Source organism: Bubalus bubalis, chromosome 23 (genome assembly GCF_019923935.1).
Source record: "Bubalus bubalis isolate 160015118507 breed Murrah chromosome 23, NDDB_SH_1, whole genome shotgun sequence".
NCBI classification, from domain to species: domain Eukaryota; kingdom Metazoa; phylum Chordata; class Mammalia; order Artiodactyla; family Bovidae; genus Bubalus; species Bubalus bubalis.
The window spans coordinates 49,458,181-49,479,816 of NC_059179.1; the positions used below are offsets into that span (position 1 = coordinate 49,458,181).

General features: G+C 43.8%; 1 protein-coding gene across 2 annotated transcripts in view; it reads left to right on the top strand.

Annotated features, from left to right (window-relative positions):
- GLRX3 (glutaredoxin 3) overlaps positions 1-21,636 on the top strand; it is a 31,375-nt gene that overhangs the window by 7,351 nt on the left and 2,388 nt on the right. The window contains exons 3-11 of one of the 2 annotated variants that reach the window (XR_006548122.2): positions 6,747-6,821; positions 7,504-7,705; positions 12,453-12,625; positions 13,101-13,162; positions 15,245-15,302; positions 16,640-16,692; positions 18,359-18,757; positions 18,901-18,940; positions 19,048-19,146. Coding sequence is in view for 1 of the 2 variants with exons in the window: in XM_025274432.3 (XP_025130217.1) it covers positions 6,747-6,821; positions 7,504-7,705; positions 12,453-12,625; positions 13,101-13,162; positions 15,245-15,302; positions 16,640-16,692; positions 18,901-18,940; positions 19,048-19,140 (756 nt within the window). In the remaining variant the exon portion in view is untranslated. Of the gene's footprint in view, positions 1-6,746; positions 6,822-7,503; positions 7,706-12,452; positions 12,626-13,100; positions 13,163-15,244; positions 15,303-16,639; positions 16,693-18,358; positions 18,758-18,900; positions 18,941-19,047; positions 19,147-21,636 lie in introns of those variants that run through there. The other variant, XM_025274432.3, reaches the window with a different exon arrangement.

Below are 21,636 nucleotides of genomic sequence, written 5' to 3' on the forward strand. Positions count from 1 at the left end.
ACTGGTTTAGGTAACGCATTGTTCTTAGCTGCCATTTGAATGATTTATTTAAAGTGACTATAGGATTACTTCTCACATCAGTACCAGACTCGGCAGTGAGATTTTAAGTTGTTCAAGTGCTTGAGTGTCTCGGCAAGCCAAGGATTGGGAGCCCTTATCTGTTGGGGATACCTGACCCCGACTATACCTGCCGTTCAGAGAGGGTGACAGGTTTCCATGGGTAGTTTGCTCAGGTGTTGTTACTTTCTGGGAAGTCACTCTGTGGCATAGTTTTTCTTTTCTTAGACATCTTCAGAGGCAAAGATCATTTGCATGGAGTTCGGAAGGTAGGTGATTTAAAGGGCACAGTGCTGAGCAGTAGCCAGCCTGGGAGAGGTGAAGTACTTGAGAGCGGCGGTGGCATTTTCCAGAGGAGGGGCATGTGGTTCAACTAAACACAGCTTACTCGGTCAGAGCTCTGTGACTCTTCCAGTCTATAGAAGCGACATCCTGTTACTCTCTGTTTCTCACAATTTCATTTCTTGGTCTTTTTGTTTTTTTTAACGACTGCAGTTGTTTGGCATTTTTGACTTGAAGTATAGAGATTAGTTCATTCTATGACTTAGGTTTACAGAACCATTGCATAGAACGATCTTAAACACCGTGTTTTTAATACTTTAATTCTAAAGTTTTGTGATCATCAATTCCTTATTTTGTAGAAGATGGTAAAATAACATCTGAGAAAACCTAGCATACATTTTTTTTGTTTTTTAATCCCAGTAGTTTGTACCCATTGGAATAGGTTGCTGAAGAATCCCCTCACTTCCTGGACTGATGATATGGCGATAAAGAATGTGTGCTCCTTCCCGGTGCCACGTTTAGGCTGCCTGCTGTTGTGTTCGCCTGCATTGGCTGCCCCGTCCAGTCGGGTCCTGGGGCTGGGTTCTTCCCTGACCTCACACCTCCAAGGGCTTGGAGGACATACGTTAGTTATGTCTGTTGCTTGAAGTCTCACAGAAATCTTACATTTATTCAGAATAAGATTAAATAGCTAATTAAAATGTCAAGTGTCTTTGCATTTCAAATTATGTTAAATCAGTTTGTTAGCACTTTAGCTACAATGGGATACACATTTATCATTAAATCAAAATTGTTTGGTCAGTAGACTATTTCAGGATACAGCGTCTGGTGGTGGTGTGGGAAAGAGGAAGAGTAGTTTTGGGTGGTGAAATTGGGGCCACTGGTCAAATTCATGGTCCAAATCAAAGCCATTTAAAAAAAAATTAAATTCTTATATTTGGTATTATTATTACTTTTGCTTTTTAAGTAAAGATTGTGTGTATTTAAAGCGTACAACATGATGATTTAAATCAAACCCATTTTGTGTGATGTCTTTTCTGTGTACCCCCGTGACTTTTTTTCCCTTTCCTCTTTGAGTGTAGTCTGTCCCATGGCTGGACTGTCAGGGAGTCTCTTGTGCTTTCATCGGCTCTGTCCTTGGTTTTGTCCCTGTTTTGTCGCCTTCTTGACTAGGTGGTGAGACGCTTGAGGGCGGGGCCTTTACCCAGTTTGCTTTGTTTGTTTAAGTTGCTTTTCTTTGTGCAGGTGGCTCCCACCTCACGTGCCAGCCCTTTCTCCTCTTTATTCCCTACCCCTCATTCTAGCTTAGGCCTACTAGGCTCTGATACTGAATGTACCATATACTGCACTTTGGTACAGAAATTTATTCTTGAAGTCAGACTTAGCAACCACCTGGTTGGTGAGATTTAGTATTATTGTATTTCATTTACTATTAATCTTGTTTGTATGGTAGCTGTTCTTGCATTTTATGCACATGGTATCTTCAGATGTGAAATCAAGGGTACAGAAGGAATTATATGCTTAAATTTTTTTTTTGATTCCTTAAAAAGGAATCTTTATAGTTTGATATATTCTTAAATGTGCAACCATCTTAAAGAACAGCTTACACTGTAATTTCTAAAGGTCTGTACAGTTAGTATAGATAATTTCTGTAGCTTACACTGTTTAAATTCTAAATAATCTTTACGATCAGGGTGTTTAAGCAGAAAATATAGGGCAGTCTCCAGAAGGGTGCCAACTAGCTGTAAAACTAGGTATTGGCTAACTGGCTGTATAAATAGGTATCGGCATCGGCTAACTGGTTGTATAACTAGGTATCAGCTGAGTATCTGAACTTGTTTTTTTTGTGTGTCAGAATATTGATCAGTTTATTTAGTGTCTTACAGAGCATATGTAGGATTCCATTTTTTAGGAACTATGGAAATGTCTCTCAGATAATTCTAGTAGGATGGTTAAATCTTAAAAACAACCTAGTTTTAATCTGTGCTGTCTTGGTAAAAAAACAAAACAAAACATAATTAACATAGTTTATTAGCTGTTACTGGGTAAAGTTTGGCAAAGTATTATAAAAAGTTATTAGAAATGTTCATTTAAGTACTATTTTGAAATTTATGTTTGACTTTCTGGCAAACAAAGAACTTGACTTTGAAAAACTTGCCTTTCGTAGCACGTCACAGAGTGGAAAGAAGTCCTGTGTGAGGCATGACAGAGAGTCCCAGAGTGTCAGGCGCTTTTGTTTGCTTGCTTGTTTCCTTGAAGTCTAGTTGATTTACGTTGAAAGGTTGAGTTTTCTCATCCTTGCCTTTACCTTGGAGCCTCAGTGCCGCCACTGGCAAGTAGTCACTTGCGTTTTTGGCTTAGGAATAGTGACTACTGTTCAGCATTCTGTTTCTTGGACACTCAATTGTATGCCACACCGGATGCTAGTTACTGGGAATGCAGGACAGTAAGGGTGTAGACAGTAAATGGCTAACACAGTGCCAGGGTAATCTCAGGTGGTGTGAAGTTCAACAGAAGAAATAAATAGGCAGGCTGTGAAGAGGGGGTCTTGGGTAGGCGGGGTGCTTTTATGTAGGTTGTGCTGAAAGGGTGTATTTAACAAGTGAGAGTTAAAAAATGCAAAGATGACAGTCACTGGAAGTGCTGGCAGAGAGCCTTTAGGTAGAGGCTTAGCAGGTGCAGACCTCAGAAGAGCAGTGGGCGGCCAGCGGGGCTGGAGAAGAGGGAAGGGGTCGAGGCCCTGACCGGAAGCTGCAGAGGCAGGGAGGGCCACGTGGCCTTGTGAGCCATGGTCGAGTTTTGGTTTTATTGCAAGTGCAGTCTTGATGCAGTCTGATTCCTAAGTTGAGTACTGTGGCTGCCACGTGGAGAATGGTTTGAAGTGGGTATGAGTACAGACTAGAAGCTACCAGTTAGGAGGCTGTTTCACTAGGCCAGGTAAGAGATTTCTTGGACATTAGTGGGGAAATTGTTGAAATGCTGTTGTCATCTGCGTCGGCTTATATTTTAGAGGGGGCACCCAGGAGACCTCTTGATGGATTGGATGTCAGGGTGGAGGAAATAGATCAGTTAAGGTTGTCTCCTTTTTGATCTGAGCAGCTCGGTGGATTAAATGAGATCGGGTCTGCCCTGGGGAGGAACAGGTGCAGTGGGAAATGTCTAGTGGGGATCTGCGGGCAGATGTCGAGTGTGTGGCTTGGAGGTGAGAGGAGAGGTTTGTCCTGGGTAGAGGTTGGGTGGCGGTGCTGTACTGGAGTTCCTTAGAGCCTGAGACCACTCTGCTAGGAAAGTGAGTGTAGGTAAGAGACGCAGGTGCAGAACCAAGTCCTGGGATGTGCAGCAACATTGTGGTTGGCAAAGGTGAAGGAAGAAGCCAGACACTCAGGCCAGGAGTTAGAGGAAGACAAGACATGGAAAGCCAAGGGAAGGGAATCCGAGAAGGCAGCTGTGGTCACGCTTACTGAGTGAGACTGTAAGGTCAGTAAAATGAGGAGACGAGAAGGAACCGTTGGGCCTGGTGAGCTGGTAACAGGGCTGTGTAGAGTGGACTGTGCCTGGAGCCAGACTGCCTCACCCCCCGCTTGGCAGTGAGGGACCTAGAAACGGGCTGTGATGGCAGCATCCACCGTGAGGGCCCCTGCTGGGGCTCAGGCGGTGAAGACCCTGCCTGCGGTGCAGGAGACCTGGGTTTGGTCCTTGGGTTGGGAAGCTTTCCCTGGAGAAGAGATTGGCTACCCACTATAGTATTCTTGCCTGGAGAATTCCATGGACAGAGGAGCCTGGCAGGCTACACTCCATGGGGTTGCAAAGAGTCAGACATGACTGAACGACTAACGCTCACTCGCTCACTCACTGTGAGGATTAAATGAACTCAGTGTGTGAATGCACTCAGAATGTTGTCTGGCTTAGAATACACCATAGCTCTTAGCCATTACCATCACGGTGGTCTTTGGGGACCCCTGATATATCGAAGGAGATGATGGAGATTCCTTCCGTCTGGATTCATCCTGCTGTAGTAGAGCTCCCCTGCCCTCCTCCCCTCTCCACAGACACACAGCACCCTGGGTGGGAAGGGTCCAAGTTTGAGAGTCACGGTGTAGGAAGCACGTGGTTCCCCCAAGGCATTCTGGCTGGGAATCCATTCTGGACGTGTCCATGTCTGTTTGGTCCTGAAGTCATATATAATCCTGTCTTTTAAATTTGCTGTTTCCTACTTGTTGTGGTGGAAAAGGTAACCGTAGCATAATGAGAAAAGCACAGGGTTTGTCATCAAACAGACATGGGTTGGTTTCTCAGCTCTGCTGCTAATTAACTGTGTCTGGAGTGACCTCTCTTCTGGCCCTGTGGAGCTGAGATGATAACGCGGCCCCTGCTTTCCAGGTTGTGACAAGTCTGGTGTACAGCACAGAGCAGGCCTCCAAGGAAGGTAGCTCTTATTGGCCATCTTTGGTCTCTTCAGAATGCAGAAGAAAATTGAAATTAAAAGTCTTGAATATGTATGCATTTATCTTCTGCTTCTATTGTTATAACTGTTATGTTGCTTTACATCCAACAGAAATATTTCCAAGGAGTTTTAGTGCTGTGAAGGTTTTCGGACTTCAGCTGCCCTTGCTATTCTGGGGAGCGGCTTTGCCTTTAATGGCCCTCCTGGTCTGGACTCAGGAGGATTTGCCTGTCACTGTTGCCTTTGTCTTATTAAGCTCCGTCTTCTGGGAGCTCATTTGAGGGGAGGCACGTGTAGTGATCCTCCTGGCTTCAGCAGGAATTTTGAGAGCATCATTTGCTTCCCAGAAGAGTTGTCAGTAAGAGGCCCTACTGGAAACCAGCAGACATATGAGAAGAGATCAGCTTTTAAAAGCATATAGGAATTTGATTTTATGAGTCAGGATGTGACTTGTTTTGTTCTGTTTAAGAGTCTGTTATTTTGCTTCTACTTAGTAGCACCTGTTTTTTGATTCGTATTACTTTTCTGTTAGAATCCCGGAGTGCAAGTGATGGGGATCTTCACTGAGCCTGGCCCAGTGCCCAGAGTGTGGGGGGCACTTACCAGACGTTAGTGCTGCCTCGGTCACCACCTTTCTGCTCTTCTTTGGTCTAGTGTGGAGTTGTCTGAAAGAATATGGTACAGAAGTTCCTTAGACTTTAGAAAGAGTATCTTCTGAATAGCTGTCTCCAAATGCTTAACCTTCTCTTTGTTCTTTTTTTCAGTTTTATTGGACAGTTGACATTGATTTTAAAATATATGTGGTTTCTCACATTAAAAATGAAAATAAAATATTGTTTTAAAAGGGTGTTCTAAAGAAAATAGAATTAAGGTGGTAAAAGAGCACCCAAGAATATACGAGATGGACGATACAAGCCACAGACATAGAATAGCCTCCCCCTGTGTCATGGTCATTTTTATGGATAGAAACAGTGGATTGGTTAAAGCTCTGGATAAAGATAGTATTTTAAGCCCAGTGGAAATCTTTTACTCTTGGAAAAACACAGTGTATATATTTTAAAAACTCTTTAATAACATAATTTATCAATAAACTTTATTTCCTATAGGTATAATGTGGATACAGATTTTTATTGGTTTTAAAAGTTTGTATTAGCATTGACAGTCCTGTGAGGGAAAAACACAATATATCTTGGTTTTTCTCAAAGTATCTAAAGTCCACATAAAAAGCTTATAGTAATTTTATTCTCATTTAGAGAACGTGTTACTAATAAATATGTTTATATGTCAGATATCACATCAGATCTTGTTGAAGGGCTTCAAGGAAATTTTCAAATAGAATGTGGTCATCTTATTTAAAATGCATTTAAATGTATGAACAGACCCAGAAGCAAGTAACCTAGCAAGATATCTATCTGCTTAGGGTTCAGCAGCCTTGCAGGAGTTAAAAGTAAAATTTATCAGACATCAATAGTTTATTGAAGAAATACTCCTTTTTGCTTCATAATTTGCAGAAGGCTGCAACTGTCAGTCATGATGTACTGCCTCTTGAAATTAGTCAATAGAGCAAACAGCAAGAATTGCTGTGGGCAGAAAATAAGCACTGTAATCATGACATAACTGGGGTCAGTGATTTATGGATTTCAATATAGTAGTAGCTGCATATGATTGAAAATTTACTAGGTCACTAGTGCACCAAAAATTTTATTCACAGCCTCCAGGCATCTTTTGAAATGTGCAACAAAATAAAAACCTCTGAACCTGTTTTGACACCGCAGACTCAGTGGATGACATGCCAGCCCAGTGAGTCTCATTTAAATGTAAATGTGTCATAAACTTCTGTACTGTACTCTTTAAAAACGTCAACTACCTGAAGGGATAATGCATGTGAAACTGATTTACATGTTGAAGTAGTTAAAAAGAAAAGACCTTTTTATAATCATGCTTAAATTCTTTTATTTTAAAGTTGGAAGCGGAAGCTGTTCCTGAAGTATCTGAAAAATATGAAATTAGTTCTGTTCCCACCTTTCTGTTTTTCAAGGTAAGGATAAAGACGGTGGAAGAGATTATTTGTGGAGTACCAGCGGGGCTGTCTTTGCCAGTTCCTTCTCCCTTTCCCTGATGCTGAGCACGAGGTGTTTGCCTGCTCCTCGCCCTGACCTGTCTTGTAGTCTCACTGCTTGCTTGCCCTCGGGGTTCTGGGAAGGTGACATGGGCTGTGGAGGTCCAACCACCAGAAGGCATGGCTGTAAACCCAAAATGTTCCCTGAGTTGGGTCAGAGGTTGGTTGGTTGGGACATGTGCTTGGGTATGATGAAACATCTTGCTGCTTCTGGTTTGATTAGTGACTCTCTTAGGAAGTGGGTGCAAATCGGTGTTTCTGGGCACCCCTGGGTGTCACCAGAGTTCCCCAGGTACCTCATTTGTACTTCATAATAGCTTGACCGCAGCAGGGGTGGGGAGAGCCTTTCTGATCTGGTTTGAGGAGTAGTGCTGCTTTCCCAGTGTTTCCAAAAAGGAAAAAAGAAACCAACTGTTTATTTCTAAAATTGACATGCATGGCAGGCAGTTTGTAATCCGAATTTCAAAAAATTTCTCCAGTGATAGTGTTGACCTCTTTAAATACTGGCTAGAGCTATGGACTTGTGCTTGTTATAATTTTGGAGCTTAAAATAGATGAAGAAGGAATGTACACATACTCTGAATGACTTCTTTAACTTCAGAATTCTCAGAAAATCGACCGATTAGATGGTGCCCACGCCCCAGAGTTGACCAAAAAAGTTCAGCGACACGCGTCTAGCGGCTCCTTCTCGCCCAGTGGTAGTGAGCACCCGAAGGAGGACCTCAGCCTGCGCCTGAAGAAGTTAACCCACGCCGCCCCCTGCATGCTGTTCATGAAGGGGACGCCTCAGGAGCCGCGTTGCGGTAAGGGCCTGCTCTGAGCCGCGCCACACGTGGCTTGGGCTCGAGACCACGTGCTCTGTGTAGACTGCGCTGGACACCTTCTACTGACGCTTGCGATCAGACACCCTTAGAAGAGCAGAAAGGTCGTAATTTCCAGTGGACTCGAGTTAGGTGATGAGAACTTGTTTGCAGTGTAGACTTGGAGAATGTTGGAACCAAAAGACATCTTGGAAATCATCTAGTTCAAACCTTAGTTGTCTGCCTAATTCCCAGTGAAGGCGGTGTGCCGTCACTCAGTAGCAGAGTTGGGACTGAGTCCTGGCCACTGTAGTGCCGTCTCCATTAATAGGCTTTTGGTCTGTTCAGTTAATCTTGCACTTAACACTTACCTTCTCTTTCTTGGCAGCCTCCTTTTATTCAGATTCAGCAGTTCAGAAATGCACAGAATTACGGTAGTGTTCCAGTGTCCACCCTGTATGCTTTTGCCTCCCGTTGTATCTCAGCGTCTGATGACACTGTTCACCCATTGCTGTCATTTCCAGTTCATTGCTTCTCGGGATTTAAAGATTGCTAGTTCTGTGGCTGACAGTCACTCTTCCCGCCTTGCCTCACATGTGCATGGAGTGTTGTCCTTAAGTAACTTTCAGAGTCATTTGGCCCCTCAGGTATTGGATTCATATTGTGTTCCTTTTACTGTGCCTCGTGTAACATTATTATGCTGCATAATCGAGCATTTAATGTCTTTCGATGATGCTGTTGAGAATCTAAGAATGTTGCTTTAACTGCGCAGGAGGGATTTGTTAAAGATAGGTGGCAGGGAAATTAAATGTGTTATTGATGTCATTACTGCATGTCCAGTGTGACTTTATAAATACAGCCAAACTTCCACTATAAAGTTAGTTACAAATTCTTCCCTGTATAGTTAGCAAATTACCTATTAAATTATGAAAAAGTCTAGTTTTAAATGTAAAGTTTCATGGTGAATTCTGTCTTAGAGAAAGAAATGGTTCCTTCCTTTCTCAGTTCTGCTTGAAAATTTTCCTTGCCAGCAGTTACGTGTCAGATGCCTGCTGTGTATATACTGAAGAGCTAACTTAGTCCGTGTGCGAGTTAACCAGAGGGAGCCGCAGAGAGGCTCTGAGTGTTGGTGGTTTGTTCTTGATGGATGCTGGTTCGCCTCTCCCCGTCAGGCAGGGGCACTGTTTCTGGCACTCTCTGTGCTGACCTCACGACAGCAGTCCCGTGGGTCCCAGTCAGGACCGTCATCAGGCGGTACGGCGCAGAGCAGCCTGCGTGACAGGTTATGCACAGTAGGCCCACAGTAAAACCAGTAGCATGGTATCGTCTTTGGGAGCAGAACACTGATACTCTCTTAATCTTCTGAATGAAGAGCTTCCCTGGCAGGTGGTGAAACTGCAGCCGGGGAAGGTGGTCTGAAGTGGCAGCGGGGAGGGGTGTCCTGGGATGCCTTGCAGACCGGATGCCGGCCGGCGGGCCGCCTGAGACTGTGCTGCCCTGACGCCTCCAGCTTCACGTCGGCCACCCTCCTCGTGCCTGCGGTTCTTTCTTTGTAGTGTCAGAGGTCGGAGTTAGCCTCAGAGAGCCATCCAGATGCTGAATGAGTATTCAAATAAAATAGAATTACACTTAGGAGTAATCATTTTTCTGCTTACCATTTACTTTATTAGGCTGAATTTATGAGGTATTTCTAGCCGTCTTTATATTAACTGCCTGAGTGGCATTTAGAAGGCTGTACAAATAATGAGTTAGAATGAAAAAGAAGCTTGGAAACATTTCAGAGCAATATATTATTGCTTTATATTATACACTATATTATATACATTTAGATAATATTTGGGAGATATAAAAAAGATTTTTAGATACATATGATAAACACAGTTTCATTCTTCATTATTTTTATATAGATGTTATATAGAATGTTTATGACTACGTTTTAGTAGGCTTTTCTGTTTCCCAGTCTTTTGGTTTCTGTGACAGCATGTCTTTCTATCACATATAGTAAATAGATTACTTTGGAGTATTGGTGTTCTTTACAAGAGCATCTAGTTAAGGCTTGACCGGGAGTCTTCTGCTGTGACTGTGCCCTGCTGCTTCCTTCACTGGGGCTGCTCTCTAACTGTTTGTCCTTGTCTGTGTGCATGGCTCCATACACTGTCTTTATCTTGAAACTGTTCTCTTACAGCAACATACACAACTTTTACCCTCTTCCTTTCTGAGCTTGTTTAGTGGAAAATTGCTTTTGCTTTTCTGATGGTACATTAGAGATGAGGCCTAGGCAAACTCTTCTTTATCAAAGAATGGCCATCAGCTCCCATGAACTCAGGTGGCTGCTGTTTCCATACTTTGCACAGAACTCACTTTGAAAGCACTGCTGTCATGAACGCGCATTACTCCTTTGGACTTCCTTTGGGAGTAGAGCTACACTTGATTTTTGATTAGCGGGTCCACACCTTGCTTTCAGTAAAACAGAAAAACGTCAATGAATAACACTTAAACTTCCTATCAAGGAAACCTTGAAAGCGTCTGCCCTGGAATCTCCTTGGACTCAGCCCAGCCCCTGCACACTGCACATCTGTCTTCTCAACCCTAACTTTTGGGCTCTACCTGTAGTATGGTTAGTGTCTCAGGAGCCTGGCATGCTGATAGGGTCTCAGTCGTCAGAGGATTAGACTGTCCTTTTTCTATGCTGCCCAGGAGGACAGGAAAGGAGGCTGTCGTGCTGTAGGATGATTTTCGAGGAGCACTGAGATGCACATCTTTTAAAACAGAATGATACATCCTTGATCTTGCAGGTTAATTAAGTTATCTGGGAGCTCTCATGTCTGTTTCCTCTGACAGCACTTTTAGTGAAGCAAAAGGTATTTGAACCACAGTGCAGATATTTTCCTGCAGTGAGTCATCTGATTGGGTTTTACTTTTTAAATCAGACATGGAAACATTACAGATTCCGAAGCATTCTTTAGGGTTTTATTGTTGTTAGATAGTGATGAAATGTGGCAGTTAGGCTCCTTATTCATGTCATCTGTCATGAGTGGAAATGATTGTGGAGAAAAATGGTGGTTCTATAACAGTTAAACATGGTTTTTCTATTTCTAAATAGTTTTACTGCATTCATGCATTTTTCTTAAAAAAAAAGTGTGTAAATATTTTGTTATTAAAGCCTTCTATTTTATCCTTAAGCATAACATTTCCAGTCTGCCACTTTAACCCTTAAAAATGAAACACTACCAGTCAATCTCTCTAGTCTGCATGTAATTGCCTAAAGCAAAAATAAAGCTTTTTCTCAGTCAGTTACAGTAGAAATGAGTTAATATATTGGCAACAGAATAACCATCAGCAATCAGCCGTTAGCTGTTTACTAATGAACTCCCAGATGAATGAAAAAATTTCAGAATCAGTGTTTTACTTCAGGCTGTACATGAACTTAACACTTCAGTTGTGGGAAAAGCAACTTACATGCTATACAAATAAACACTGGTGCTTCATCCCAGTGAATGGCAGATCTCAGATGTCTGGAGCTCAGTTATAGATCCACATTCTAATAGTAAAAGTGCTTTTGCATGACATCAGGTAAAGCCTATTCATGATTTGATTTTATTTAAAAATAATTGCAGATGCTATTACCTTCTAGGAATTTTGAATCTGAAGAGTAGTTTATTTTCCAGTGGATTACGACTGTATTTGGGAAGAAGAATGATGGAATGTGAACGAGTGGAGTACAGAGTGTTGAAAAACAATCAGGAAGAATTAGCTTATAGGAAGAAAAATACCCTCTTTTCAGACAAGACTAAATAGGTTTATAAAAGACTGATATGCACACTCTTATTCTTCAGTACTAAGGTCATAATAAGAAAATGGTGTCAAAAAAGCACAGAACAAAAATGTGTCACAAAAGTGTAATAAAATCATGGAACATGAGATCGTCACTACAGTGTGGTTAAAAAGAAATCACATTACATGCTTTGGGGAATAGAAATAGTTTTAGAAAAGAAACTGTCAAGTAATGACACGGGACGAGAAAGGATACTGCCAGTCTACTGACAGTTCATATACAACATAGAGGAGATGGCTTTGAAATTCAATGTGCTGTGTCATTTTAGACTAGAAGAGAACATATTGCTTTCTTGATTTCTAATGTATTCTATTTAGGGATGATGAAAATTGAGAACTATTGAAATGGATGCACAGGAAGTCGTAAAAGGACAACAGAGACCAGACAGAGTTGGGTTTCCCAGTGTGGTCCAGTCGTAGTGGAGAATAGCAGTTGTAGAGTTTTCTCTTCCACCTACTGCTGCTTCTCACAGATTCACAGAACAGCAGAGCCTGGGGGCAGGGGCACTGGATGGGTGCCCGGGCCAGTCTCCTGATTGATAGCAAAGTGCAGGAGGGCGAGGTGGCCTCCAGGCCTGCACCGGGCCTCGGCTCGGTGAGCGCAGCTGGGCGCCTGGGCTTGAGGTCTGTGTTGTTGGGCCGGCACCGTTTCCCCTGCTATGAAAACATACCTAACATTGAAGAGGAACTCAGATAAATAAACACACTTAAAAAAACTCTGGTTCAAGGCCAGAGAAGGGGTTCTTGGAATTGGTTTCCTCCTTACACACTAGTCAGCCTAGTTAAATGCTAATTATCGGTAAAACAGAGGTAGATTGTCTGTGTTCAGTAGGTAGTGTACACTCTGAATTAACATAAAATTGTGTGTACGTGAGAGAGAGAAATAAAGTTCTTTATTTTCTTTTTCTGTGTGCAGGTTTCAGCAAGCAGATGGTGGAAATTCTTAACAAACATAATATTCAGTTTAGCAGTTTCGACATCTTCTCAGATGAAGAAGTTCGTCAGGGTCTCAAAACCTATTCCAATTGGCCCACCTATCCCCAGCTCTATGTTTCTGGAGAGCTCATAGGAGGACTTGATATAATTAAGGTTAGAATTGAGAAGACCATTGTAAAGAATTTTCATGTTTATTGTTGTTTAGTCGCTAAGTTGTATCTGACTCTTTTGGGGCCCCATGGACTGCAGCTCACCAGGCTCCTCTGCCCATGGGATTTCCTAGACAAGAATACTGGAGTGGGCTGCCGATTCTTCCCTCAGGGGATCTTACCGACTCAGGGATCGAACTTGTGTCTCTTGCAATGTCAGGCAGGTTCATTACCACTGAGCCACCAGTTTGGTATTTTCATATTTAAGCATACTTTTATAAGTGCTGTATTAAATCAAAAGTATACATTTTTGTAGAATCTACATTTATGAATCTGGAATAAATATAATATTTATGATTCACTCCTGTAAATTCACTAATGAATTTACTAATAGGTGATACACTGATATTTTATGTTATGGTATGACTGAGGAGATTTGTTACAATAAATGTATAAATAAACATATGTGTTTATTTTAGGAGCTAGAAGCATCTAAAGAACTAGATACAATTTGCCCCAAAGCCCCCAAGTTAGAGGAAAGGTAAGTGTGTTTAAAGTTTCAGTTTGCTATTATTTTAAAAATATTTTTGAGTTTTCAGTTTTTGGATTACTCTTTGTATATGGAAATCAGAGGTTTGCTATTGTATGCCGAGGTCATAATTGTTACATTGTTACAAAGTTAACCGTGCAAACTTGGAAAGGTCTCATTTGGACTAGAGAAAATTTTGCACCAGTTTGATGATTATTTGGAGGATATTCTTGGTTTTTGTAGAAATGTCACTGTCACCATGCAGTGACCAAATTGCAGTTCTCCTCTGCATTTTGGAGCTGGGCTGCAGTCTTGGTGTTAGGTTTTAGCGACAGTTCTGCTCACGGCTTGAAGCTCACGGCCTCGGGCTGGCTGCTGTCTCCATCTTGGTCGAGCTCTGTGAGACGTGTTGAATGTGGAAGGCAGAGGCTGTGCGTGGAGGTCATGTGGAGACTCTGGGATTTCTCATTGCCGTTCTTAGGACCGTAGTAACTTAAAATTGAAGGAGGTTTTGTTTGGAGCTGTGAAATTGCTTTGTCTTATGAAGGGTCTCAAGCTGCTTTTAGAGATTCTGTCTTATAGAAAGTTTGGACTTGGGTCTGTAGGATTGTAATTTTAATAAATATTAATTGTAGTAAGTAGTTATAATAAATATTAAGGTAGAGGATTAAAAAGCAATTTATTTTGAAATATAGCAGCGTATCAACCATTCATAGTTGGGGCTTGAGTTTATAAGGTAAAACTTTCTCTCGTAATTAATTTTCTTCTCATTTAACATTTTGGGATTGTCTGCAAATGTTCACTTCCCTGTTTTGGTTAGTACAGTGCTCCTCATAGTTGGCGTGTATGTCGAGCTGACCTGGAAGTGCCACGTGCTCTCAGATGGCGTGCACCCTCAGGTGGCGTGCACACTCAGCGTGCACCCTTTGTGCCTTCGTGGCAGGCAGGTGCGGCTCCGGGCCCCTGTGGCACTCTCGTGTCCTGGGCTAGGGTTTGCTCAAAAGCCTGGGTGGCTCGACGAGGGCCGTGGCCTCAGAAGTCTGTCTCCAGACACGCTTGTGTTTTCTTAGTTTACTTTCCCGTGTGTGGAGCGCACCTTTGCTGTTGTTTGGGTCCCTGCTTTCATTAGGCCGCTCTTTCCTAATGTGCTGTGTTCAGGCACCGGAAGATGGCTGGCTGGAGTTATATAGAAGGTAGCAGGCAGTACATTTTGAGTCATAATTTAAAGGGCTCCTGGAAAGCACGGTGTCAGGCCCGAGTCCCTGGCCTCGGCCACGTCTCTGTGGGACAGAGGGGCCTGTTTCGGTTCCCCAGATCCCAGTAGTTGGATCTCCAGGTGAGGGAGTGGGCGCTTCCTGAAAAGTGGCTGCTTGCACCATGTGAGAGCGTGTGTCAAGCAGCTTTGTGCATGATTTGCGTGCTTCATTTGTGAGACCATTTTCCTCTGAGGAGATTTGGAGCCGCGAGTGTTCCAGAGTGTGTGGAAGGAGGAGAGTGCGGTGCTGTGACCCTCGCGGGGCCCCTGGTCCTGATGGGGGTGGGCCCTGAGAGCCGCTGTGGACTCCAGGGTGTGTGCAGATGGTCCGCGTTCGGGACAGCAAGCTGGATCAGGAGGTTTGAAAGATGGTATAAAGTTGAGAGGAGAGCATTAGACTTCAGCAACTGATGCTGAGCGTGTCTCCCTCCGGGTGGGGCCTTGTGGGCGTGAAGAGTGTGGGGCTGTGCCGGCCTCGTGATGGGAAAGGACCCACGAGTCTAGCTCTGGGAATTCCGGGTGGGCTCAGCCTGTACGTCCCTTATTGAGCAATTCCTTACTGAGTTGGTTATTATTATTTTTTTAGTTCTGTGAGTTGATGGGCTTAAATTTGCAATTTGGAGGCACATTTGTTGCCTTAAAAAGCCATATCGTGTTTTACAGTGGCTTAGGGAGACGGTGAAATAAGGGGAATGTCAGTGCGCTTGCTTGTTTAATACACTCAGTGCTGTGAACTCTCATCCTGCCGTCCCTCAAATGTGCACGCTATCTGCGAAGCGGAGCGAAAGTGGTGTTTAATAATTGAGCTGAGCCCTTTCATATCAATTTTCTCTCTTCAGGCTCAAAGTACTGACAAATAAAGCTTCTGTGATGCTGTTTATGAAAGGAAACAAACAGGTAAAGAACTCAAAAATGGTTTTATTTGTAATTTCTTTTGATGTTAACATCTGCAACAAGGGGACACTTAAATCTTTTTTTCCTAGCTGTAGCTAATGAAGCTGTAGTGGTAGCAGGAAGTTATCCAGGCCTTAATTGGTGCTTATGGAGATCAAACAAAGTAATCTACATTTTCCTTGACTTCATCATCAGCATCTCAGCGGGGCGCATTTCTTTCTGCTGCCAAACTTGGTCAGCGCACGTGGTCAGCACTGCTAGCACTGGGTGGTTCCGTTAGCTGCTGTCTACTCCCAGAGCGTGCACTTCGGGGCTGGGAACCTCACGGTTTCTTGGTTTGCAGCCCTGGACCATGGTCTAAAGTGCTGGCGATGCAGAAGGGAGCAGGGCTGCATCTAGGGGCTCAGAACTTGCTTGGTGGATGCGTGGGGCGGTTTGACAGGTGTGATTTGTGATTGGGTGGTTCTTGTCGCTCTGATGGAAGAGAGTTGTGTTGATTGTGCATCATTCTGAATATCAAGTTTGATAGCTCACCCCTACTGATAGGGTGATCAGAACCGTCTATCCTGAGTATCTGAATCAGATGGGTGATCAGAACCGTCTATCCTGAGTATCTGAATCAGATGGGTGGTCTCTAGAAGCCAGCCCCTGTTACCGTCCTTTGTTCTAATCAGGCGCTGAGGCGGGCAGGGTTGGGCAGAGGACAGGCGGATCTGGAAGGCTGGGCGGAGGCGGTCAGGACACTGCCGATACCATCTGCCTCACCTGTCGAGTGGGGTGTGTCGGGCAAGCCACTCGCCCCAGAGCTTCAGTGTCCCCTATAGAAAAGACAGTGTCCCCAGTCTTTTCTATAGGACTGGGATTTGGGATCCTCTGGCATGAAAAAAAACTGTTAGACTTTTCTGTAACCTCAGAAAAGTTTGGTACTCCATAATGTAAACATACGTTTAAAAAGTGAAACTAGGAAAGGGATGATTCCAACCGCTTAAGAAGGGAGGCGTTGCGGCTGTGGGTCTGTGTGAAGTGAAGCAGTGGCAGCAGCTGCGGCAGGGTTTGACTCTGGAGGCTTTTGATCACGAGGTGACAGTGTCAGAACACAGTCATCTCCAGGCGTGACAAGCCCGAGTCAGGCTGGGGGCCGTGCGCCTGGGGTGATGTCTGGATGGGTCCTTCTTGAAGGGGCGGGTCTCATCCTTCTGTCGGCTCTGGTACGAGGAGGCCCTGGGAGCCGGCTGTCTTCTGCAGTGCCGTCCCCCCGACAGAGCCTCAGACAGGGCCGTGCTCGTGGGCTGTGTTGGCATGCAGTGCATCCTAAAGTTTGTGTTTTTTCCTAAATTTAGGAAGCTAAGTGTGGCTTCAGCAGACAGATTTTGGAAATACTAAATAGTACTGGGTAAGTAAATCTTGTTTTCAGAGGGTGTATCTAAGAAATTCTAACTTTTCAGTTCTGACACTGATTCTTCTTAGTTGCTATATCTTTTCATGTATTTTTATCTATTTATTTTTGCTGTGGCATTTTGTGAATGCTTTAACGTAGACCACAGTAGAATTTTTTGACCAATGTCAACCTATTGGTAACATAAAGGAGGTATTTTGGCAGACATTGAGATAGCTATTTGTCTACTTTCCCAGAGGAAAATTAATAACTGAGTTCTTAGCATGCATAAAGCTATTTTAGCGAAAGTGTATTATAGGTTTTTAATTTTCTTCAAAAAAAAAGATTCTAGCTTCCGAATAGTTTGTGAAACAGGAAGCACATGAAGGTCTGTTACCTGGATCGGAGAGGTGGTGGGTTAGAGTGTGGTGCTCGTGCGTTTGATCTCAGTGATCTGCCAGGTAAGAAAACTGGGATTGTGGTCAGACCACTTATTTAGAGACACTTCGCACATATTCTGTGTTGCCCGCTGTTTTTGCTTATTTTTCTTCCTTATTCTCAACTGCCTCTTTTCAGTATTGTAAGGATTCTAACTGTAGCTTTAGATAGACTTGCCAACATGACAGGGAAAGTTACCTTTGAAGTGTGTGGGCATTCTTGGGCTGGGCGGAGTAACACAGCCCCAAATGCAACTTTGGGGATAAAAGAACAGTCATTCTATTCTAGTGACTTTGATGCTTCACAGAGGAGAGACAGGTCGCTGTTGTGCTCCGGCCTCCAGCTGCCCCGTCCTCACCCTGCCCTGGGCTGCAGGAGAGGCTGGCTCGGCTCTGGTCACTTTCTTCCCTTTGCCACATGTCCTGTGAGTCACCCTCAGGCCACCTGTCCTTAGCGCCAGCTAGTCCCCTGGGGTTCTGAGACCAGGATGGGACAGTTCTGGGCCCATTACAGCCTAAGTATTTGGTGGAAAGTCTCCATCACTTACTTTCTGTCCCATGTCTGTGTAAGCCGGATTGGATTGGAAGCACCAGTTCCCCCAGAGCAGGGAGCTTCTTGGGACAGAGTACCCTCCTGACTCCAGGCTGGCTGAACACCTCCTAGCCTCTGTTAACGTGGAGGACTGTGATCCTGCTGGAGCTGTTGGAATGTAGGGGGCGCTTCTAGCGCTCTATTCCTTTCCTCCATCCTTGCTCTTGTCTGTTCCTTCCATAGAAGAGACATGTGCCCCGAGGGGCTGAGCACCCAGTGTGCGTTGGGGTGTGGGAGGCGCCCTTTACAGGGAACCTCAGGAGGCGTACTGGCAGCTGTGACTCGGTGTGCCTGTGAACATGTAGGCCCAGCGCTTCTTAGATCCCTGATATCAGTGGGCAGTTCCAGAACTCAGTATTTTTATGATATTGTGTCAATTAGGAGATCTGCCTCTTTAGTTCAACTTGAAGGGAGACTTAAACTGTGTGGTTCTGTTTTTCTTTTTTTAATCTTTTTTGCTCTTCTTTCAAACATTACATTCTTGATACTTGTTGCTGATTTATCCTGTCAAGTTCTTTTTTTGACTCTTTCTTGCATTATGGACCGTTTTCTTTGGAACTTGTGTATTAAGTAAACAGGATTTCCCTATGAAAATGGCTTTGGTTTTATGGACAACGAAATTCATTTTTTCATATGTGGCATTTTCTTTGGCCAGGTTTTGAAATTGCACGTACACTCAGTCTTCCTGCAGGGATCCAGTCACACACGCTTACTAATTCCTTGACCGCCTTGTCATGAAACCCTCCTGAGTAGATGTGGTTGAATTTTCACTCGTTTATACAAGTAGCGTCCATCACACGGCATAAAGCCACAGCACTTGCCCTGGTTGTGTGCGTCGTGGAAATAGCACGTGTGTTCTGAAGTAGATCATGCTCTGTGGAAGGCTCATTTCCAGAGGGGAGCTGGCTGGGGGTGTGTCCCCGAGCTGGTGAACTCCCAGCCTCCATCCCTGGGTGCCGCAGGGCTGCTCCCTCCTGCTCCCGAAGCAGAGAAAATCCAGAAAAATTTGTATCTTGGGATGACTTATTCTGTCAAGTACAAGACAGATAAAGAGGTAAAATAATTTCTGTTTTCCCCCAAATTTTGTTAGCGACGAAATAGTTTTACTTTTCTTGACTGTTTTTGAAACACCAAATAGAGTTTATAATTTTTGTCTAAAACTGTATTTCTTGTTAAAATGTTTTCTCCTTTTTGTAGGATTGAATATGAGACATTTGATATATTGGAGGATGAAGAAGTAAGTTTTGTGTTTTAGGTTTTGTCTTTTGTCTTAGTTTTAACCATTAGGATTGTCATTTATTCTGATCTGATAGGGTCATTTCAGAGTTCCTGTTGTTTCCGTAGGTTCGGCAAGGATTAAAAGCTTACTCCAATTGGCCGACGTACCCTCAGCTGTATGTGAAGGGCGAGCTTGTCGGAGGACTGGACATCGTTAAGGTGAGGTCAGGAATCACTGGGACCCTGAAGGAATGAACGCCTGAGCGTGTATGAAAACTGTCGTTTCACTGGACTTGTCCTGGGCCTCGTGTCTGATCGCTCCAGCCCAGAGCTACCATCTCTCCGACAAGAATATCTTGTCTCTTGCCTCTCACCTGAGCCAGTCAGAATCCGCCCCTCACTGTATGGCCTCTCCTACCCACTAGGCCCTTTGCTCTGGCTCTGAGCAGCTGCTAGCCAGGGTCCCCAGAGAGACTCAGCACTCAGAGCAGCTCTGGGTGTGCCCAGGCTCCAGCCTTGATTCACTCACACCGTACTAAGTTCTCCCATGTTTTAGCTTCTTTCCACCCTGTCTCTACTTTGAATTTCCTTGCATAGTCCATATTTAAATATGCTTTCTGTATCCTTCAGGCTCGTCTTGTCTGTGAATCTTAGATTTTTTCAGCCAGAAATGTTTGTTTTGCATCTGCTTCTGAAGTTCTCCTGCCCTGTTACATTTCTGTTACTATAATTTTATTACTTTCTGGTGTCATTTCAGTTGCCTTACTCACATGTACTCGGTGACGGAGTAGAGAGTGCTAGGCTAAGGGCCGGGGGCCTGGGACACAGTGCTGGCCTGGCCCTGCTGGCTGTGCCACTGAGGCTTGAGGTCACTGACCTCAGGACTGCATGAGGTCATCTCCAGGTCCCCCACTGATTCTCAAATGCTGGGAAACTGGAGACCTCTGTCAGGTTGTCAGTATATTTTAAGGACTCTGTTTCTTCTATGTGTTTGATGATGAATTTCCTTGTTTGGTTGGCTTTCAGTTCAGTCAGTCAGTCAGTTGTGTCTGACTCTTTGGGACCCCATGGACTGCAGCACAGCAGGCTTCCTGTCCATCACCAACTCCCAGAGCTTGCTCAAACTCATGTCCATTGAGTCAGTGATGCCATTCAACCATCTCATCCTCTGTCGTCCCCTTCTCCTCCCACCTTCAGTCTTTCCCAGCATCAGGGTCTTTTCCAAGGAGTTAGTTCTTCGCATTAGGTGGCCAAAGTATTGGAGTTTCAGCTTCAGCATCAGTCTTTCCAATGAATATTCAGGGCTGATTTCCTTTAAGATTGACTGGTTTGATCTCCTTGCAGTCCAAGGGACTCTAAAGGATCTTCTGTAACAACACAGTTCAAAAGCATCAATTCTTTGGCATTCAGCTTTCTTTGTGGTCCAACTCTCATATCCATACATGACAACTGGAAAAACGATAGCTTTGAGTAGATGGATCTTAGTTGGCAAAGTAATGTCTCTGCTTTTTAGTATGCTGTCTGTGTTGGTCATAGCTTTTCTTCCAAGGAACAAGCATCTTTTAATTTCATGACTGCAGTCACCATCTGCAGTGATTTTGGAGCCCAAGAAGAGAAAATCTGTCACTGTTTCCATTGTTTCCCCATCTATTTGCCATGAAGCAGTGGGACCAGATGTCATCATCTTAGTTTTCTGAATGTTGAGTCTTAAGCCAGCTCTTTCACTCTCCTCTTTCACTTTCATCAAGAGGCTCTTTAGTTCCTCTTCACTTTCTGCCATAAGGGTGGTGTCATCTGTGTATCTGAGGTTATTGATATTTCTCCCTGCAATCTTGATTCCAGCTTGTGCTTCCTCCAGCCCAGCGTTTCTCATGATGTACTCTACATAGAAGTTAAATAAGCAGGGTGACAGCATACAGCCTTGATGTGTTCCTCTCTCAATTTGGAACCAGTTCGTTGTTCTATGTCTGGTTCTAACTGTTGCTTCTTGACCTGAATACAAATTTCTCAGGAGTCAGGTCAGGTGGTCTGGTATTCCCATCTCTTGATGAATTTTCCACAGTTTGTTGTGATCTACATAGTCAAAGACTTTGGCGTAATCAATGAAGCAGAAGTAGATGTTCTTTTGGAACTCTGTTGCTTTTTCTGTGACCCAACGGATGTTGGCAATTTGATCTCTGGTTCCTCTGTCTTTTCTACATCCAGCTTGAACATCTGGAAGTTCATGGTTCATGTATTGCTGAAGCCTGGCTTGGAGCATATTGAGCATTACTCTGCTAGCGTGTGAGATGAGTGCAATTGTGTGGTAGTTTGAGCATTCTTTGGCATTGCCTTTCTTTGGGATTGGAATGAAAATTGACCTTTTCCAGTCTTGTGGCTGCTGCAGAGTTTTCCAAATTTCCTGGCATTATTGAGAGTAGCACTTTGACAGCAGCATCTTTTAGGATTTGAAATAGCTTAACTGGAATTCCATCACCTCCATTAACTTTGTTTGTAATGCTGCTTCCTAAGGCCCATTTGACTTCACATTCCAGGATGTCTGGCTCTAGGTGACTGATGACACCATCCTGGTTATCTGGGTCATTAAGATCTTTTTTGTACTGTTCTTCTGTGTATTCTTGCCACCTCTTCTTACTATCTTCTGCTTCTGTTAGATACTGGCTTTAAGTAAATTCGAAGTGAATTTTAAACAGACATGACTTTGCTTATAGGATT